At 37.8% G+C, this 17,120-nt stretch overlaps 1 protein-coding gene across 3 annotated transcripts in view; it reads right to left on the minus strand.

The window, feature by feature from the left end:
- kmr (pleckstrin homology domain-containing family A member kramer) overlaps window positions 1-17,120 on the minus strand; it is a 666,551-nt gene that overhangs the window by 398,587 nt on the left and 250,844 nt on the right. For all 3 annotated transcript variants that reach the window (XM_090386565.1, XM_090386564.1, XM_090386566.1), the window contains exon 5: window positions 14,281-14,417. In XM_090386565.1, coding sequence (XP_090242691.1) covers window positions 14,281-14,417 — 137 coding nt within the window. The remainder of the gene's footprint in view (window positions 1-14,280; window positions 14,418-17,120) is intronic.

Here is a 17,120-nt window from a genome sequence, read left to right on the forward strand (position 1 = left end):
GAAGGGATAGAGGGCGTAATGTCTAAATTTGCAGATGATGTTAAAATTGGTAGAGTAGTTAATGATCACTGTCAAGCTGAGCTTCTTCAGAGAGACCTAAATAGGCTTCAGGAATGGTCAGAAAAATGGCAGCTGTGCTTTAATCCAACAAAGTGTAAGGTATTACACCTGGGAAACAGTAATCCCAAAAAAACTTATTCACTTGGTGGAGTTCAACTAAACCCAGTACTGGAGGAAAGGAACTTGGGTGTTACGATACGGTCAGACATGAAATTCTCTGAGCATTCTAAACAGGTTGCAAGGAAGGCCCATGGTGTCCTATCGATGATCTATCGAACTTTTGCAAGTAGAGATAAGGACGTGATAATCCCATTATATAAGGCTTATGTTAGACCACACTTGGAATACTGTGTTCAAGTATGGAGACCGCACCTAAAGAAAGACATCGAGCTTCTTGAAAGGGTGCAAAGAAGGGTAACTTGCCTGGTGATATCGGCAAAAGGGCGTCCTTATAAAGAAAGACTTCGAATATGTGGGTTGCAGAGTTTGGAAACTAGACACCTTAGAGGAGATTTGATTGAGGTGTTTAAGGCTCTGAGAGGCATCAGTAAAATGAATGAGGACAAAATTTTCAAGATTATAAATGATGCTAGAACTAGGGGACATAAATTCAAGTTAGGGGGGAAATGTTTAGATTGGACTGCAGGAAGTTTTATTTTAGCCAGCGAGTTATAAATTACTGGAATAAGTTGCCTTCATGGGTGGTAGAGGCTGACAGTTTGGGGAAATTCAAAGGTCATCTGCATAGTACTTTCGGGTAAGGGAAGCACATAGGATGATAGGTTTAAATTCCTTTTTTTTTTTTCTTTTTTTTATTAATTATTATTATTTATTTATTTATTTTTTTTATTTATTTATTTTTTTTTTTTGGCTGGTGCAGCATAAGCCATAGGCTTTCTTGCACCATGCGGCCGTTAATAATACTAATACTAATAATACTAATTGTTTTCATCTGTACACAACTTGAGGAATCCAAGATCCATGGTTTTTTGAAGCCAGAAAATTCAAGAAATCTTGAGTGCCGCCGCTGCCGTCGGTCACTGTCCACCATTTACATCAAGCAGAGCTTCGTGCTGATGCATCCATTTACTTCTGCGACCGCAACACCCTCTTGCAAAATTCAGAAATGTGAATTGTGTGCTGTTTTGTGAAAGTTGTGTTTTGTTGTTCATCTGGCTTTCTGCCATCGGACTCCACATTGTTTGCCACTACCTCTGGGAGGTAAGCCAGGCAGTCCCATATTCGCTGGCTGGTCTCTGCCAGAGTCATCTAAGCTTCCTGACAGAGACCGGAAAAAAAAAACATTATAGAGTATGGGATAAAGTGTCAAGAGGGGAGATGAAAAGACAGAACTATCAGTGATGTAGAGGAAGGCATCCCAAGAGTTAATGGAGACAAGCTCCATTGCCGACCGGGCTAGCCAGGTAGGTAAAGTGCCTGCCTGGCAATCCAAAGGTCGCAGATTTGAATCCTGCCTCGGACTTGGATCAAAGTACTGCAAAAACCTTGGGAGGTGCATTATGGCCACAGAAGCCGATGCGCCAAAAAAAAAAAAAAAAACAAGCTCCATCAGGCATATGGAGTGAGATTAAAAGTATATGTGCTAGAATGCACTGTCTAGATTGCAGTGGAGGATTAGCATTAGCATTAGCATTAGTAGAGGCATTTGATGCAAGAAAGCAAGCTTATGCAGCATCAGCCAAAAAAAAAAAAAACCCACTTCCACTTCACCCCTCTGTTCGTTCAAAATACCTGTCCAGCTGAGCCTTAAACTTATTTAGGCTATCAACCTCCACCACAAGGGATGGCAGTCTGTTCCACCAACCAACCACCCGCTGGCTAAAGGCAAATTTCCGCACGTCTATCCTACATCTGTCTTTCCTCAATTTCAATTTATGCCCTCTCAGGTGATTATTCTGAGCGAGAGGAAGAATCCCATCAGCATTGATCATGCTTAAACCATTCAAGGCTTTATACACCTCTATCAGATCACCTCGCTGGTGCCTAGTCTCCAGACACTGTAATTTGCAAAACTTAAGCCTTTCTTCGTAAGAGCACCCCTTTGTTCCATTCACTAATCTTGTTGCCCTTCTCTGTACTCGTTCCAGCAGCTCTACATCCTTCTTGAAATGAGGCCTCCAGACCTGTATACAGTACTCTAGGTGTGGCCTGACCATTGCCTTATACAATGGAATAATCACCACCTTATCCCTGCTGGAAAAATTCCTGTATATCATTGACAATACTCCATGAGCTACTCTTGAAGCCTGTCTGCACTGCTCAGAGAACTTCATATCTGCCTGCACAATCACCCCCAAGTCCCTTTCATTCTCTACCACTGTCAGTGTAGTACCACAGAGTTGATACGTTGCTCTGGGGTTGCTGTTTCCCATGTGTAGTACTTTACATTTGTCAATGTTAAACTTCATTTGCCACCTCTCAGCCCATCTGCTCAACCTTTCCAGATCCTGTTGCAGCAGCATAGTGTCAGTAGTGTCCTTGACAACCCTGCCAACCTTTGTATCATCTGCAAACTTGGACATTAAGCTTGATATACCATCATCAATATCATTTATAAATACAGAAAACAATAATGGACCCAACACTGAGCCCTGAGGGACTCCACTAATAACATTAGTCCACGACGAGCGGTGTCCATTGATTACCACTCTCTGTCTTCTCCCCCTCAACCACCCCTTTATCCATAGCAGCAATTTGCCTCCAATGTCACACTGCTCCAATTTGTGTAGCAGTCTTCCATGTACAACAGTATCAAAAGCCTTTCTAAGATCCAAGTATATAATATCAAAGTTATTCCCTGCATCCAGTTCTTTTGTGACTGCATCATAGTATCCAATCAAGTTGGTCAGGCAAGACTTCCCCTTAACAAAACCATGCTGTGTCTGAGCTATAACTGAAGTCTTGTCTAAATGATCCTGCAGTGCTTCTTTAACCAGTGCCTCCATTAATTTTCCTGGAACAGAAGTTAAGCTCACAGGTCTATAATTACTTGTGTCAGCCTTTGATTCCTCCTTTGTGAATTGGGGTCACATTTGCACATTTCCAGTCTATGGGTACCTCCCCTGAGTCCAAGGAAGCTCTCATAATTATGGCTAAGGGTTTGCTTACTTCCTTTGCTGCCTCCTTTAATATAACTGGATAGATCCCATCCACCCCGGGTGCCTTTCTTGTGTTTATCTTCAACAGTTTCTCCTCCACTTTACTCCCAGTTATTTCAAGATTCTGTAGCTTACTGCTAGAGTTGAATACACCTCTGGCATTCCCCTTGCTGAATAACTCCTCATGTGTGAATGTCGATGCAAAATATTCATTTAGTTTGTTAGCTACCTGAGCAGGATCTTCAACAGTTGACCCATCAATATCAAGTGGACCAATCTGATTCATCCCCTTCCTTCTAGAGTTTACATAAGTAAAGAACTCTTTGCTGTTTTTCTTTGCATCCCTTGCCAAGGATTTCTCGTAATCTGCCTTCGCCTGCCTAACCTCCTTTGTAACTTGGTTGCATATCAACTTGTGTCTATCATAGGCTTCTGTGTCATGTGTTAATTTGTAAGTATCCCATGCATTTTTCTTCTCTGCCGTATGCCTCATTAGTTCATCTGACATCCATTTTGGCCTAAACCTTGAACAATATTTCTTAGTTGGTATGTAAAGCCTAGTAGCTTCCAAGATAAGTTCTTTGAATGCTTCCCATTTTGAATTTGCTGTTGGTAACATCATCAGTTGGTCCCACTTTATAGAATTTAAATACCGTCTCAGTCCATCGTAGTCGCCTTTACGGAAGCAATAACCCTTCCCTTTACCCCTAATGGTTGTTACCTCTTTCAGTAAATCCACTTCAGCACACTGTGATCACTGCCACCTAGTGGTTCATTTATCTGCAGATTCTTAATGCATGAAGAATCACTGCTGATAATCAAATCAGGAGTATTACACCCTCTAGTTGCCTCCCGAACATGCTGATGTAGAAAACAATCATCCAATAAATCCACAAAAGCCCTGCTAGTGTGTGAGTAACCAGCCCCCAAATTCCAGTCAATATCTGGGAAATTAAAATCTCCCATTATAAGACTCTCTGATTTACTGGCCCACTCTATTTCCCTGTACAGTTCCTTATTATACTCATCAGAGTCATTAGGCCTATAGCACACTCCTACTCTCAATTTTGATCTCCCAATGCTTATGTCACACCAAACTGACTCAACACTGCACTGTCCAGCGATGTCGACTGGCTTCACTTCCTTGGTATTTATGTGTTTCTTAACTAATAGCATAACCCCTCCCCCCTTCCTATCCTGTCTATCCTTTCTGTAGACGTTGTACTCCCCAAATTGCAGTTCTGCATCCCTTATATCTGTGTGACACCACGTCTCTGATATCCCAACAATATCTGCCTTTGATGTTTTGAGCAATACCTCAAATTCATCAAATTTATTTACTAAACTCCTAGCATTGGTGTACACGCAAGTATACCTGCACCTGTTTCTATTCTTAGCTACCCTAACACAACCCATGTGTTTACTTGTACCGCAATGGCTCCCAGCAGTCTCTGAAATACCATGCATCTTGTTTTTCAGGCTTCTGCTCATTCTAATAGAAGCAGTGCAAGAATCTCTTTCACCTCTGCCAGTGGCTACTGTCAATCTATTGGTCTTTGTCTCCCCCCAAGCTAGCAGTTTTCCGACCCACCTAACACTGCCTTGATAGCATCAGCAAATATTCTTGCACCCTTTCTATTTAAGTGTATCCCATCCCTGTAGAAGCAATCTCTCCTGTTAACAAGTACAGTCCAGGCTGAAAAAAATTCTACCCCTTGAGCCTTGCACAGTCTTTCCAGGGCCGAATTGAAATTCAAATTCAACCCTAATTCTCGGCTTTTGTTCAACAGTGACCTGTACTTGTTAAGTAATTCTGCCGGTCTCCTACTCTTAATATTATTAGTGCCAACGTGTACAACTATATCACCTTTTGTGCCCTTAAAAGATGATATTCGCTCTACAATGTCATCAACCTTTGCCCCTGGCAGACATACCCTGGTTCTGTTCCACCTATCTTTTTTACAAAGCATGTTCCCCGTTTCCCTGACAATAGAGTCACCAACAACTACTAGTTCCTTCGGGACCAGCGCATTCTGCCTTGGGGGTTGTCTCTGTGTCACGCGATGCCCAAGTGCAAGCTCTGGCGTTGATGTGGGCAGCTGAGAGCTTGATGGGCCCCTCAATTTAGTTTCTTCGAGGGCATCCACCCTGTCCTTCAAGCTCTCATATAGGCCCACAAGAACGCCGAGTTGTTGCCTGATATCGATACACTCCTTGCATCGCGCACTCCTTGCAAAAACCTTCAGAGGTGCATTATGGCCACAGAAGCCGATGCGCGAAAAAAAAAAAAAAAAAAAAACAAGCTCCATCAGGCATATGGAGTGAGATTAAAAGTATATGTGCTAGAATGCACTGTCTAGATTGCAGTGGAGGATGTCAATTAAAGCTTATTGTTTGTTAGATACATTAAATCCAGTGGAATTCCCACGGTCAGGAGAGGCCATAACAAGGTGAAGGTCATAGTCCAGTAGCTGTCACTGTCTCACAGTTGGTGGATGTCTCATCCTGTTGTTAGACATATTCCAGTGATTGTATCACAGTAGGAAAGTACCATTGTTTTAGGCTGATTCCTCATTGAGGATATTTGGGGCTGTGGTACCTAAAAGGGTTGCCAGTTCTGGTAGTTGGAAGTGCTTACTTGTTGGAATTATGGTTCCAAGGTTCAGAGTGGGATGTCCTTGTGTGAAGATCCTGAGAAAGTTGTGGAGTTGGTTTGGATTGATTAGTCCCTTTATGGCTGCAGCAAAGTTCTGCATTTGGCAAAGAGGTCCTGTGCAAATTTAGAAAATGCTTTGTAGTCTTTTTAATTTTCCAGTAAGTACTGTTCCTGATCTTTGGGGAGGTAAAGAATATGTTGCTGTAGAATATGCTCGAATGCTGTTGTAGAAAACAATCATTCAATAAATTCACAAAAGACTTGCTATCTTGAAAGTTAATATTCTCCATTATAAGACAATCCAATTTAATTGCCACTCTATTTCTCTGTATAGTTGTTTATTGTACTCATCAGAATCGTTTGGCCTATAACACACTCCTACTCTGAATTTTGCTTTCCCAATGCTTATGTCACACAAAACTGACTCAACATTGCCCTGTCCACTCATGTCAACTGGATGCACTTCCTTAGATTTTATGTTTCTTCACTAACAGCATAACTGCTCCTCCCTTCCTGTCCTATCTGTCCTTTCTGTACACATTGTAATCCCAAAATTCCAATTCTGCATTCCTTATATCTGTGCGACACCATGCCTCTGATATCCCAACAATATCTGCCTTTGATGTTTTGAACATCAAAGGCAAATATTCTTGCACCCTTTCTATTTAAGAGTATCACATTTCTTTAGAAGCAGTCTCTCCTGTTAACAAGCACAGACCATGCTGGGAAAAATTCTACTCCATGAGCCTTGCACAATCCCTCCAGGGCTGAATTGATTGACAAGGCTCTTATCATATACTCCCTCCTATTGTGTCTGGACAGAATTGCAGACACTTTCAAATTCAACCCTAACTCGCTGCTTTTTTCAATTGACCTGCACTTAAGTAATCCTGCAGTTCCGCATTTACAAATATTTCTTTGAATTACTCTTTAATATAGGTGTGTGTGTGTGTGTGTGTGTGTGTGTGTGTGTGTGTGTGTGTGTGTGTGTGTGTGTGTGTGTGTGTGTGTGTGTGTGTCAATAAATGATCAAGGTTTGTTAACATTTACATCATAATCTCACTGAAATTCTATGTTAAAAGAAGAGTGGGTCAATAACAAAGACCAATGTGAAACCACACAAAACAGTAACTTTGGCTATAACAGAGGTTTCTATAGTAAGAATACTGTGGGCCCTCATAAGTCCAGTCTACAGGAAATTACAGGCCACTGGGTGTAAATCCCACATCTGTTCCAGGAACTGTATTACAAAGCAGGCACAGTTTTTGGATCCATAAGTTCAATAACGACAATAAAATATTTGTAAAAGTAACCAATTTTTAGTATCTTGGCTGCACTCTTTCATATTAAAATCAGAAAGATATTGAAATCAAAACAACAAATTTTATTAAGGCTACAGAAATGATAAATAATATATCTAGACCACCTAAAGCTCAGAAAAAAACCAGAATAAAAAATATATATTTCTAAAACCTGTATTATTATATAGAAGTGATACATGCAAATCAAAAAACGTCAAGATCAGGATTCAGAGAGCAGAAATGAAATATTTTAGAAAAATATCAGGTTATGCCCTTCAAAATAAAAAAATAAAAAATAAAATTTTCTAAATATTGATAAACATTTAGAGAATATTAAAAGTAAAACAAACACAAAAAGCAGTTTACAAATACATACAAAATTGAATTTAACATATAAGTAGAATAAGAGATTACAGATGACTAAAGTTGGACAATGAAGAAGGAGAATGAGGATCAATAATCTTTACATAATGCAATTAACTTCAGACTGGCACAAAATTTTCATTCTATTAAAGCTAGCAAATTCTAGTGGGCACTGCAGTCTCAGTGAATGCAGTCAGTGAATATTGCAACAACTGGTAGTGCCTACACTATCTTTGGCTATTTGCAGGTGCAGCCAGTTGCAATTTCCTGTCGAAATCACATAAATTGCAATTAATATAATATGCAACAAAATCATATAGACAGCAAATACTCTACAAGTGTTGCTGCATTTTTGCTTCCTTGATACAATGCAATTTTATGATCCCAATCTTCCTGTTAGTGACACAACTATGCTGTACAAAAGGAAACAGTTAGTTATTTATACTCTGCCTTAAGAGCTTTTATCTGCATGGCAGGAGTGTCCCTGGCGGAAAAATCTGAGGCACAAGATGACAGCTGCTGTTCAGATAGTCAACCACAAAGTGGATATATTTCATAACTGATTCCAGTATATTATCTCTGTATATGTCATCTATAACATAATAGTAAGAAAACAAATAATTATCATTAGCAAAGGCACATGATGCAAGAAAGCAAGCTTACATAGCATCACCCAAAAAAAAAAAAAACCCCTTATTTCACCCATCCACTCGCTCCAATTGTTTGTCAAGTTCTGCCTTGATTCTATTTAAGCTTCTACAACAACAGATGGAAGTTTGTTCCAGCAATCAACCACCCGCTGGCTAAAGGCAAACTTCCGCACATCTATCCTATAACAGTCTTTCCTCAATTTTCAATTGGAATTTATGCCCTCTCAGGCGACTATTCTGAGCAAGACTAAGAATCCCATTGGCATTGGGCATGCTCAAACCATTCAAGGCTTTATACACCTCAATCAGATCACCTCACAGGTGCCTAGTCTCCAGACACTGTAATTTGCAAAACTTAAGCCTTTCTTCGTAAGAGCAACCCTTTGTTCCATTCACTAATCCTGTTGCCCTTCTCTGTACTCATTCCAACAGTTCTACACAGGGCTCCCACTCCTGGGTTTTTCCACCCAGATCTGGGTTTTTTGATTGTCATCTGGGTTGATAGGTTTTTTTCACAAAAATATCTCATTATCTGGGTTTTTTCGGTAATTTTTAATTTTAAGTCAATTTATTTTTATTTCTTGTAAATACAATAAAATTTAATACATTTAATAACAGTTTACAATTTTCTTAATTTTATATTCTAATCATAATTTGTAATATCTCAAGTGCTTGTACAAAATACTACAAATGTAAAATGATTTCAAAGTTTTCGCAGGGTTCTACACTATGAAATTACGCTTACATGTTCATACATATAAGCATACATGATTGTGCTACTAATGTATGCGCAGCCTATTGAGCAGGCGGAAGGCGGTCTTTACTGCACAGTCTTTTGTGATCGTTCGTGGTATTATTGCATTATTTGGGGTGATTTTTACATTTATGCGTATACTACATACAGTGATATAATAAATTTAAATTGTAGTGACTATTTCTATTTTATGTTAATGGATTAGTGATTTATTTTTTATTTTATAGAACATTTTAAATAAGATAACTGCTAATTAGCCATTCCCACAAATTGCCCACAATGTCTGAAACTTGTTCCCCACAGAGAAAGATGAGTAAACTGTGGTATACTCAAAATTTTAGAAATTAATGGTTAGAAGATCTGCAATTAAAGGATTGGTTGAAAGAAGACAGTAATGAAAAAGGCGCCTCTTACTGTATTTGTTGTGATATGAAATTAAAGAATGCCAATAAATCGATGTTACTAGCGCATAAAAATATAGTTAAACATAAAAAAAGTGCAAATACAGTGAAACTTCCCTTTAACGGACAGCCATGGGGAACGAAAATGCGGCCGTTAGAGAGAGGTGTCCGCTAACAAGAAGTCTGAGGGAGAAAAAAAAAAGAAAGAAAGAAAAATCGTTAAACGTTTAATGTAAAATTAAATTAAATTATATACAGATTTTGCACAATATTTTTGTAAATAATATACATACAATTGTGCTATGCATATTATGACTTTATCTTAAGCAAAATACATACAGTAATCACTTATTTTCTTCTGCACCTTCTTCCGGCTGATAATTTTGTTTTCAACATTTGTTTGGAGTGAAGAAACCATCGAAAGTCCTTCAGTATCTTCTTCAGCGGCGAAAATCATTTTTAAACGATTGATTTGTATGAGCGCTTCTTCTATTTTCATTGGTGGTTCGTCGTTAATATGTTCTTCGACATAATGACCTCCTTCCATTTCTTCATCCTCATGAGGAACTTCTTGAAAAATATCGATGATAATGTCGTTGATATCTAGAGCACCATCTTCTGTAGTGAGGTTCGAGTCTATATCTTTGTAGCCAGGGTCACTTGTAGCTGAAGTATCGTACATTATCAATAGATGTTGAAGTTCTTGTTATTCTTGGTGCTCCACATTGCTGTTCACAACTTCAATTTTTGGGTTTGAGAAGCCAGACTTTACAAAACAGTTCACAACAGTTTGTTTTCTAATTGCGTTTACTGAAGAGGAAATCCACTGAATCGCATCTAGGATGGATTTTCTTTGCAAGGTCACTCGCACATGTTACATCGTTCATGTTTGCAATGAGATGTCTTAAAACACGTTTTCTGTAGTGAAGTTTAAAATTTTTTATTATCCCTTGATCCAAGGGCTGACAGTCTGCAGATGTGTTTTGTGGCAGAAAAACGATTTGAATGTTGGACAATTCAATGTGCGGGTGAGATGCAGCATTATCCATGAAAAGAATAATTTTTCTGTTTTGACGAATCATGTTTTGGTTAAAGTGACTTATCCATTCGCTCATGATATCTTGTGTCATCCACGCTTTTTTATTAGACTTCCAATCAACATTCAAAAGCTTCAACTTTATGCCCTTGAAACAACGAGGATTTTGTGGTTTTCCTATAACAAGAGGTTGTTCAAAATCTCCCAGCATATTTGTACACAATAGTACAGTCAAGCGTTCCTTAGAAATTTTTCCGCCCTGGCACTTTTCGTTTTTTAGACTCATTGTTTTTTCAGGAATAGCTTTAAAAAACAACCCTGTTTCTTTACAGTTGTAAATATCCTTAGCTTCAAAATCACGACATAACTCTTCCAGTTTGACGGTCCACTCTGTTACAACCCCAGTATCAACAGAAAACCACTTACGGTTTTCCAAGAAATTTTATGCCGAGTTTTGAACTTGTTTAACCATCCCACAGAAGCTTTGAACTCATTTACTCCCATAGATTTCGCAACCTCCAAAGCCTTTTCCCTAATAATAGGCCCATTAATGGGAATTTTTTTAGCACGTTCGCGACAAAACCACTCATACGTAACATTGTCAATTTGAAGTCCAACAGTTTTCGGAAATGGTTTTTGAACCTGATCATTTCTGTGTTGCCAAAATTGTTTGAGCAGTTCATTTTTTTCTTTAGGATGTCGCTTACCTGCGCCTTCCCAATTTTGAATTTTGCAGCGAGATTGCGAACACTATTTTTTTGCCGATCATATGCATTAATGAGTTCGACTTTATCTTTTAAAGTTAAATGTTTACGAGAAGACATTGTGCACTTCACACGACACTGAACAAAACTGAAAACTGAAACTCAAAAGACGAAAGGCTGACCAAATTCACCCCGCCCCCTGCACACACCGAATTCATCAGAAGTTTTACACGTGCCTTAAAAATTCTTGAAAAACGGTTTAAAACCGCGACGTAAACCTTGATAAAATTCAGAGAATCGGAAATAGAAAATAGATTGAGGCAATATGTGGAAGAAAAGTTCCTAGGAAAAGGGCCGTGAGCTCTCCCGCAGTCCGTTATGGAGAGATCAAATTAAGTGCTAATCTAAATGAAACAGTGCAGATTGCCTGTCCACGTCCGTTACAGAGAATGTCCGCTAGACAGAAGCTGCAAACACGTTAAAACCAATGGAGGTGACTTGGGGAATTTGAAAATGTCCGTTGTAGAGAGATGTCCATTAACGAGAGGTGTCCGTTAGGAGAAGTTTCACTGTATTGCTAAGACAAGTTCAACGTTAGACACGTTCTTCACAAAACGTAAACCTACGGAGAATGAAGAAGTAGCAAAGGCAGAGTTAACAATTGCTGCACTCATTTCTGAGCATAATGTTCCATTTGTGCAATGTGATCACCTTATAGAAGCATGTAAGAAAGCATTTCATAACAGCAATATTGCAAAACAAGTTCAGATGAAGGCGACTAAAGTCTCCTTTAATCCAAAAATATACATTTCTAACATATGCAGAAACAACAAGTTTTCAATGATAATAGATGAAAGTACAGATTTATCTTTATCACAAGTTGTAGCTGTTGTTGTTAGATATTTTGGTATTCAAAAACTTGATGTTGTAGATGTGTTACTTGACACTGTTTGTGTTGAAAATGGTATTTCAGAAGGGCTTTATCAAGCTGTAAAAGATCTTTTCATAGAAAAAAACATTCAAATAAGTAATCTCGTTGGCTTTGATAGTGATAATTGTGCCACTATGATGGGTACTAAGAGTGGGTTCCAGTCATTGCTAAAAAAGGATGTACCATCAGTATTTATAATGGGATGTGTTTGCCATTCTTTTGCATTATGTGCTAGTCATTCAGTCATGGTACTACCATCATATCTAGAAATATTTATAAAAGATATCTCTTGTTATTTTTCCCGTAGTAGTAAAAGATTAAACGAGTTCAAAATGATTCAAGATGTTGTAGATACTGCTAAGCATAAAATCCCCAAATTAGCACAAACACGTTGGTTATCCCGTGGCAATGTAATAAAAATTATTATTGAGCAGAGGGATGCGTTAGTTCTTTATTTTCAGTCTCAATCAAAAATTGATAAAATTGATGGTGCAGGGAATATTTACAATACTATGATCACCAAAGGAACTAAGCAAATGTTGTTGTTTTTAGGATATGTACTGGAGAAAATAAACTGCTTGAATATTGAATTTCAATCTGAGCATTTCAGATTGCACTTACTTCATTCAATGGTTTCAACTGAGTATAAAAATATTCTTAGATTTTTCATAAAAGAAGTCATTACTTCGTGCAAGCTGGTTGAAATTGATCCAAGCAATGCAATAAATCATAAGCCCCTGGATAAAATATATTTGGGAGGGCGTTGTATGGCCTTATTAAATTCAACACCACTTGGTGACAGTGAAAGCAGGTTTAAAAATGATTGTTTAAAATTTCTTGTTGAACTTTGTATGGAAATCAGAAAAAGATTTCCTCTAAATGATGGAATTATCGCCAGTCTCAATGTTCTTGACCCAGCAGTGATACATGATTGTGCCAATTCGCCATGCTCAATTTTCCATTTAGCAATGCAGTTCCCTCACCTTGTTTCTGAAGACAAACTAGATCTTCTAGATGATGAATGGAGATCATTTCGTTTAAATCAAGATTTAGATTTCTCTTACAAAACCATCCCTGAGTTTTGGTATCTGTTACGTAATGTAAAAGATGGCTTTAATAATTCTAAATATGAGATTTTATCTAACTTTATGACCAGTCTAATTATTTTACCTCACTCTTCGGCAAGCGTAGAAAGAATCTTCTCCCAAGTAAACCATATAAAAACAAAAGCCACAAACTCCCTTAAACCAGAAACTGTGAAAAATCGACTAATGGCAAAACAGGCGATAAATAGATCTAATCAAAATTGCTATACATGGAAACCTAAATCAGAATTGGAAAAAGAAGTCATACACGGAACTTGTCATAAAAGATACGAAGAACGTTTGAAAAAAATGAAAGAACTTCAAAAAATAAATGTGGAGGCAACTGAATGGGATGAAAATTCTGATTACAATTAAATAAAAGATATTTTTGCATGGTAAGTTTTATCTTATTTGTGTTGCTATACTATATGATGAAAACTAGGTTTTTTTTGGGTTTATTTAAGTTGCAATCTAAGTTTTTTTTAAATTTGTGAGTGGGAGCCCTGGTTCTACATCCTTCTTAAAATGAGGCCTCCAGATCTGTATACAGTACTCAAGGTGTGGCCTGACCATTGCCTTATACAAGGGGTTAATCACCTCCTTATCGCTGCTAGAAAAATTCCTGTATATTATTGACAAGACACCATGAGCTACTCTTGCAGACCGTCTGCACTGCTCAGAAAACTTCATATCTGCCTGCACAATTACCCCAGGTCCTTTTCATTCTCTACCATTGTCAGTGTGGTACCACAGAGTTGATACATTACTCTGGGATTACTGCTTCCAATATGTAGTACTTTACATTTGTCAATGTTAAACTTCATTTGTCACCTCTCAGCCCATTTTCTCAACTTTTCTAGATCCTATTGCAGCAGTGTACTGTCATTAGTGTCATTAACAACCCTGCCAACCTTCGTATCGTCTGCAAACTTGGACATTAAGCCTGATATACCATCATCAATATCATTTATAAATACTGAAAACAACAATGGACCCAACACTGAACCCTGAGGGACTCCACTAATAACATTAGTCCATGAAGAGCAGTGTCTATTGATTACCACTCTGTCTTCTCCCACTCAAACATCCCTTTATCCATAGCAGCAATTTGCCTCCAATGCCACACTGCTCCAATTTGTGCAGCAGTCTTCCATGTGCAACAGTATCAAAGGCTTAATACATATAATTTGCAACATACATGGTTTAAAACAATTTTTTACCTTTGTAATAGAAAAGACAAAAGTCTGCAAGCACAAACCACCGCCTTTTCCACTGTTTCAGGGCACCACCTTCCAGCTTTAGAAGCCATCCTTCCATTGTGACTTGAGAATGCATATCTCTCTTAACTAATGGTGATCTGATATAAACAAATCATTCATAAAATTTATAAATATAAAAACAAATTAACAAATGAAAATCAAGGTTATATCACAATCTAAGAAAACTGAAAAGTTTATATTTAATAATTATAATATTAATAAAGAACCAAATTCTAATATTAATTGCATGCGGAACAATTGAATTGTTTATGTGTAAATACATCTTTATTTCTATAAACCCCAACTGCCTGTTTGCCAGACATTTCAGACACATATTGTTCTTACCAGCATGGCCCCTTGTTAACAGAAATACACAGCCAAATGATGAGTAAAGCAAGAGAACGTAACAATATAAGTAATGCTGAAAAAAAATGAATCCAAGAAATTGAACAGAACTTCTATCAACAAGGAATACTAGCCCTCATGTACAGTGCTTGTTCCACTTAAGGGCCAAAAAACATATACAGTGAAACTCATCTTAACAGACACCTCTCGTTAACGGACATCTCTCTACAACGGACATTTTAAAATTCCACAACTCACCTCCATTGGTTTTAACGTGTTTGCAGCTTCTGTCTAGCGGACATTCTCTGTAACGGGCGCGGACAGGCAATCTGCACTGTTTCATTTAGATTAGCACTTAATTTGATCTCCGCATAACGGACAGCGGGCGAGCTCACGGCCCTTTTTCTAGGAATGTTTCTTCCACGTATTGCCTCAATTGTGTGTTTATTTGCTATTTCCGATTCTCTGAATTTTATCAAGGTTTACGTCACGGTTCTAAACCCTTTTTCAAGAATTTTAAGGAACGTGTAAAACTTCTGATGAATTCGGTGTGTGCAGGGGGGGGGAGAATATGGTCGGCCTTTCGTCTTTTGAGTTTCAGTTTTCAGTTTTGTTCAGTGTTGTGTGAAGTGCACAATGTCTTCTCGTAAACATTTAACTTTAAAAGATAAAGTCGAACTCATTGATGCATATGGTCGGCAAAAAAATAGTGTTCGCAATCTCGCTGCAAAATTCAAAATCGGGAAGACGCAGGTAAGCAACATCCTAAAGAAAAAAAATGAACTGTTCAAATAATTTTGGCAACACGGGAATGATCAGGTTCAAAAATCATTCCCAAAAACTGTTGGACTTCAAATTGACAATGTTTTTTTTTTTTTTTTTTATGAGAACCCCAAACACGAGAGGTATTAGAACCTATAGTACTTAGTACCGTGCTTGGGTTATATGAGTGGTTTTGCGGGCTCACGTGCTAAAAAAATTCCCATTAATGGGCCTATTATTAGGGAAAAGGCTTTGGAGGTTGCGAAATCTATGGGAATAAATGAGTTCAAAGCTTCTGTGGGATGGCTAGACAAGTTCAAAACTCGGCATAAAATTTCTTGGAAAACCGTAAGTGGTGAAGGTGGATCTGTTGATACTGGGGTTGTAACAGAGTGGACCGTCAAATTGGAAGATTTATGTCGTGATTTTGAAGCTAAGGATATTCACAACTGTGACAAAACAGGGTTGTTTTTTAAAGCTCTTCCTGAAAAAACAATGAGTCTAAAAAACGAAAAGTGCCAGGGCGGAAAAATTTCTAAGGAACACTTGACTGTACTATTGTGTACAAATATGCTGGGAGACTTTGAACAACCTCTTGTTATAGGAAAACCACAAAATCCTCGTTGTTTCAACGGCATAAAGTTGAATCTTTTGAATGTTGACTGGAAGTCTAATAAAAATGCTTGGATGACACGAGATATCATGAGTGAATGGATAAGTCACTTTAACCAAAACATGATTCGTCAAAACAGAAAAATTATTCTTTTCATGGATAATGCTGCATCTCACCCACACATTGAATTGTCCAACATTCAAATAGTTTTTCTGCCACCAAACACATCTGCAGAGTGTCAGCCCTTGGATCAAGGGATAATAAAAAATTTTAAACTTCACTACAGAAAACGTGTTTTAAGACATCTCATTGCAAACATGAACGATGTAACATGTGCGAGTGACCTTGCAAAGAAAATCAGCATCCTAGATGCGATTCAATGGATTTCCTCTTCAGTAAACGCAATTAGAAAACAAACTGTCGTGAACTGTTTTGTAAAGTCTGGCTTCTCAAACGCAAAAATTGAAGTTGTGAACAGCAATGTGGAGCACCAAGAAGAACAAGAACTTCAACATCTATTGATAATGTACGATACTTCCGCTACAAGTAACCCTGGCTACAAAGATATAGACTCGAACCTCACTGCAGAAGATGGTGCTCTAGATATCAACGACATTATCATCGATATTTTTCAAGAAGTTCCTCATGAGGATGAAGAAATGGAAGGAGGTCATTCTGTCGAAGAACATATTAACGACGAACCATCGATAAAAATAGAAGAAGCGCTCATACAAATCAATCGTTTAAAAATGTTTTTCGCCGCTGAAGAAGATACTGAAGGACTTTCGATGGTTTCTTCACTCCAAACAAATGTTGAAAACAAAATTATCAGCCAGAAGAAGGTGCAGAAGAAAATAAGTGATTACTGTATGTATTTTTCTTAAGATAAAGTCATAATATTGCATAGCACAATTGTATGTATATTATTTATTATATTATTGTGCAAAATCTGTATAAAATTTAATTTAATTTTACATTAAACGTTTAACGATTTTTCTTTATCTCTTGTGTATGTAATTGTATATTATTTACAAAAATATTGTTCAAAATCTGTATATATTTTAATTTAATTTTACATTAA

Source organism: Mastigoproctus giganteus, chromosome 12, assembly GCF_048544385.1.
Source record: "Mastigoproctus giganteus isolate SK-2022 chromosome 12, ASM4854438v1, whole genome shotgun sequence".
NCBI lineage: Eukaryota > Metazoa > Arthropoda > Arachnida > Uropygi > Thelyphonidae > Mastigoproctus > Mastigoproctus giganteus.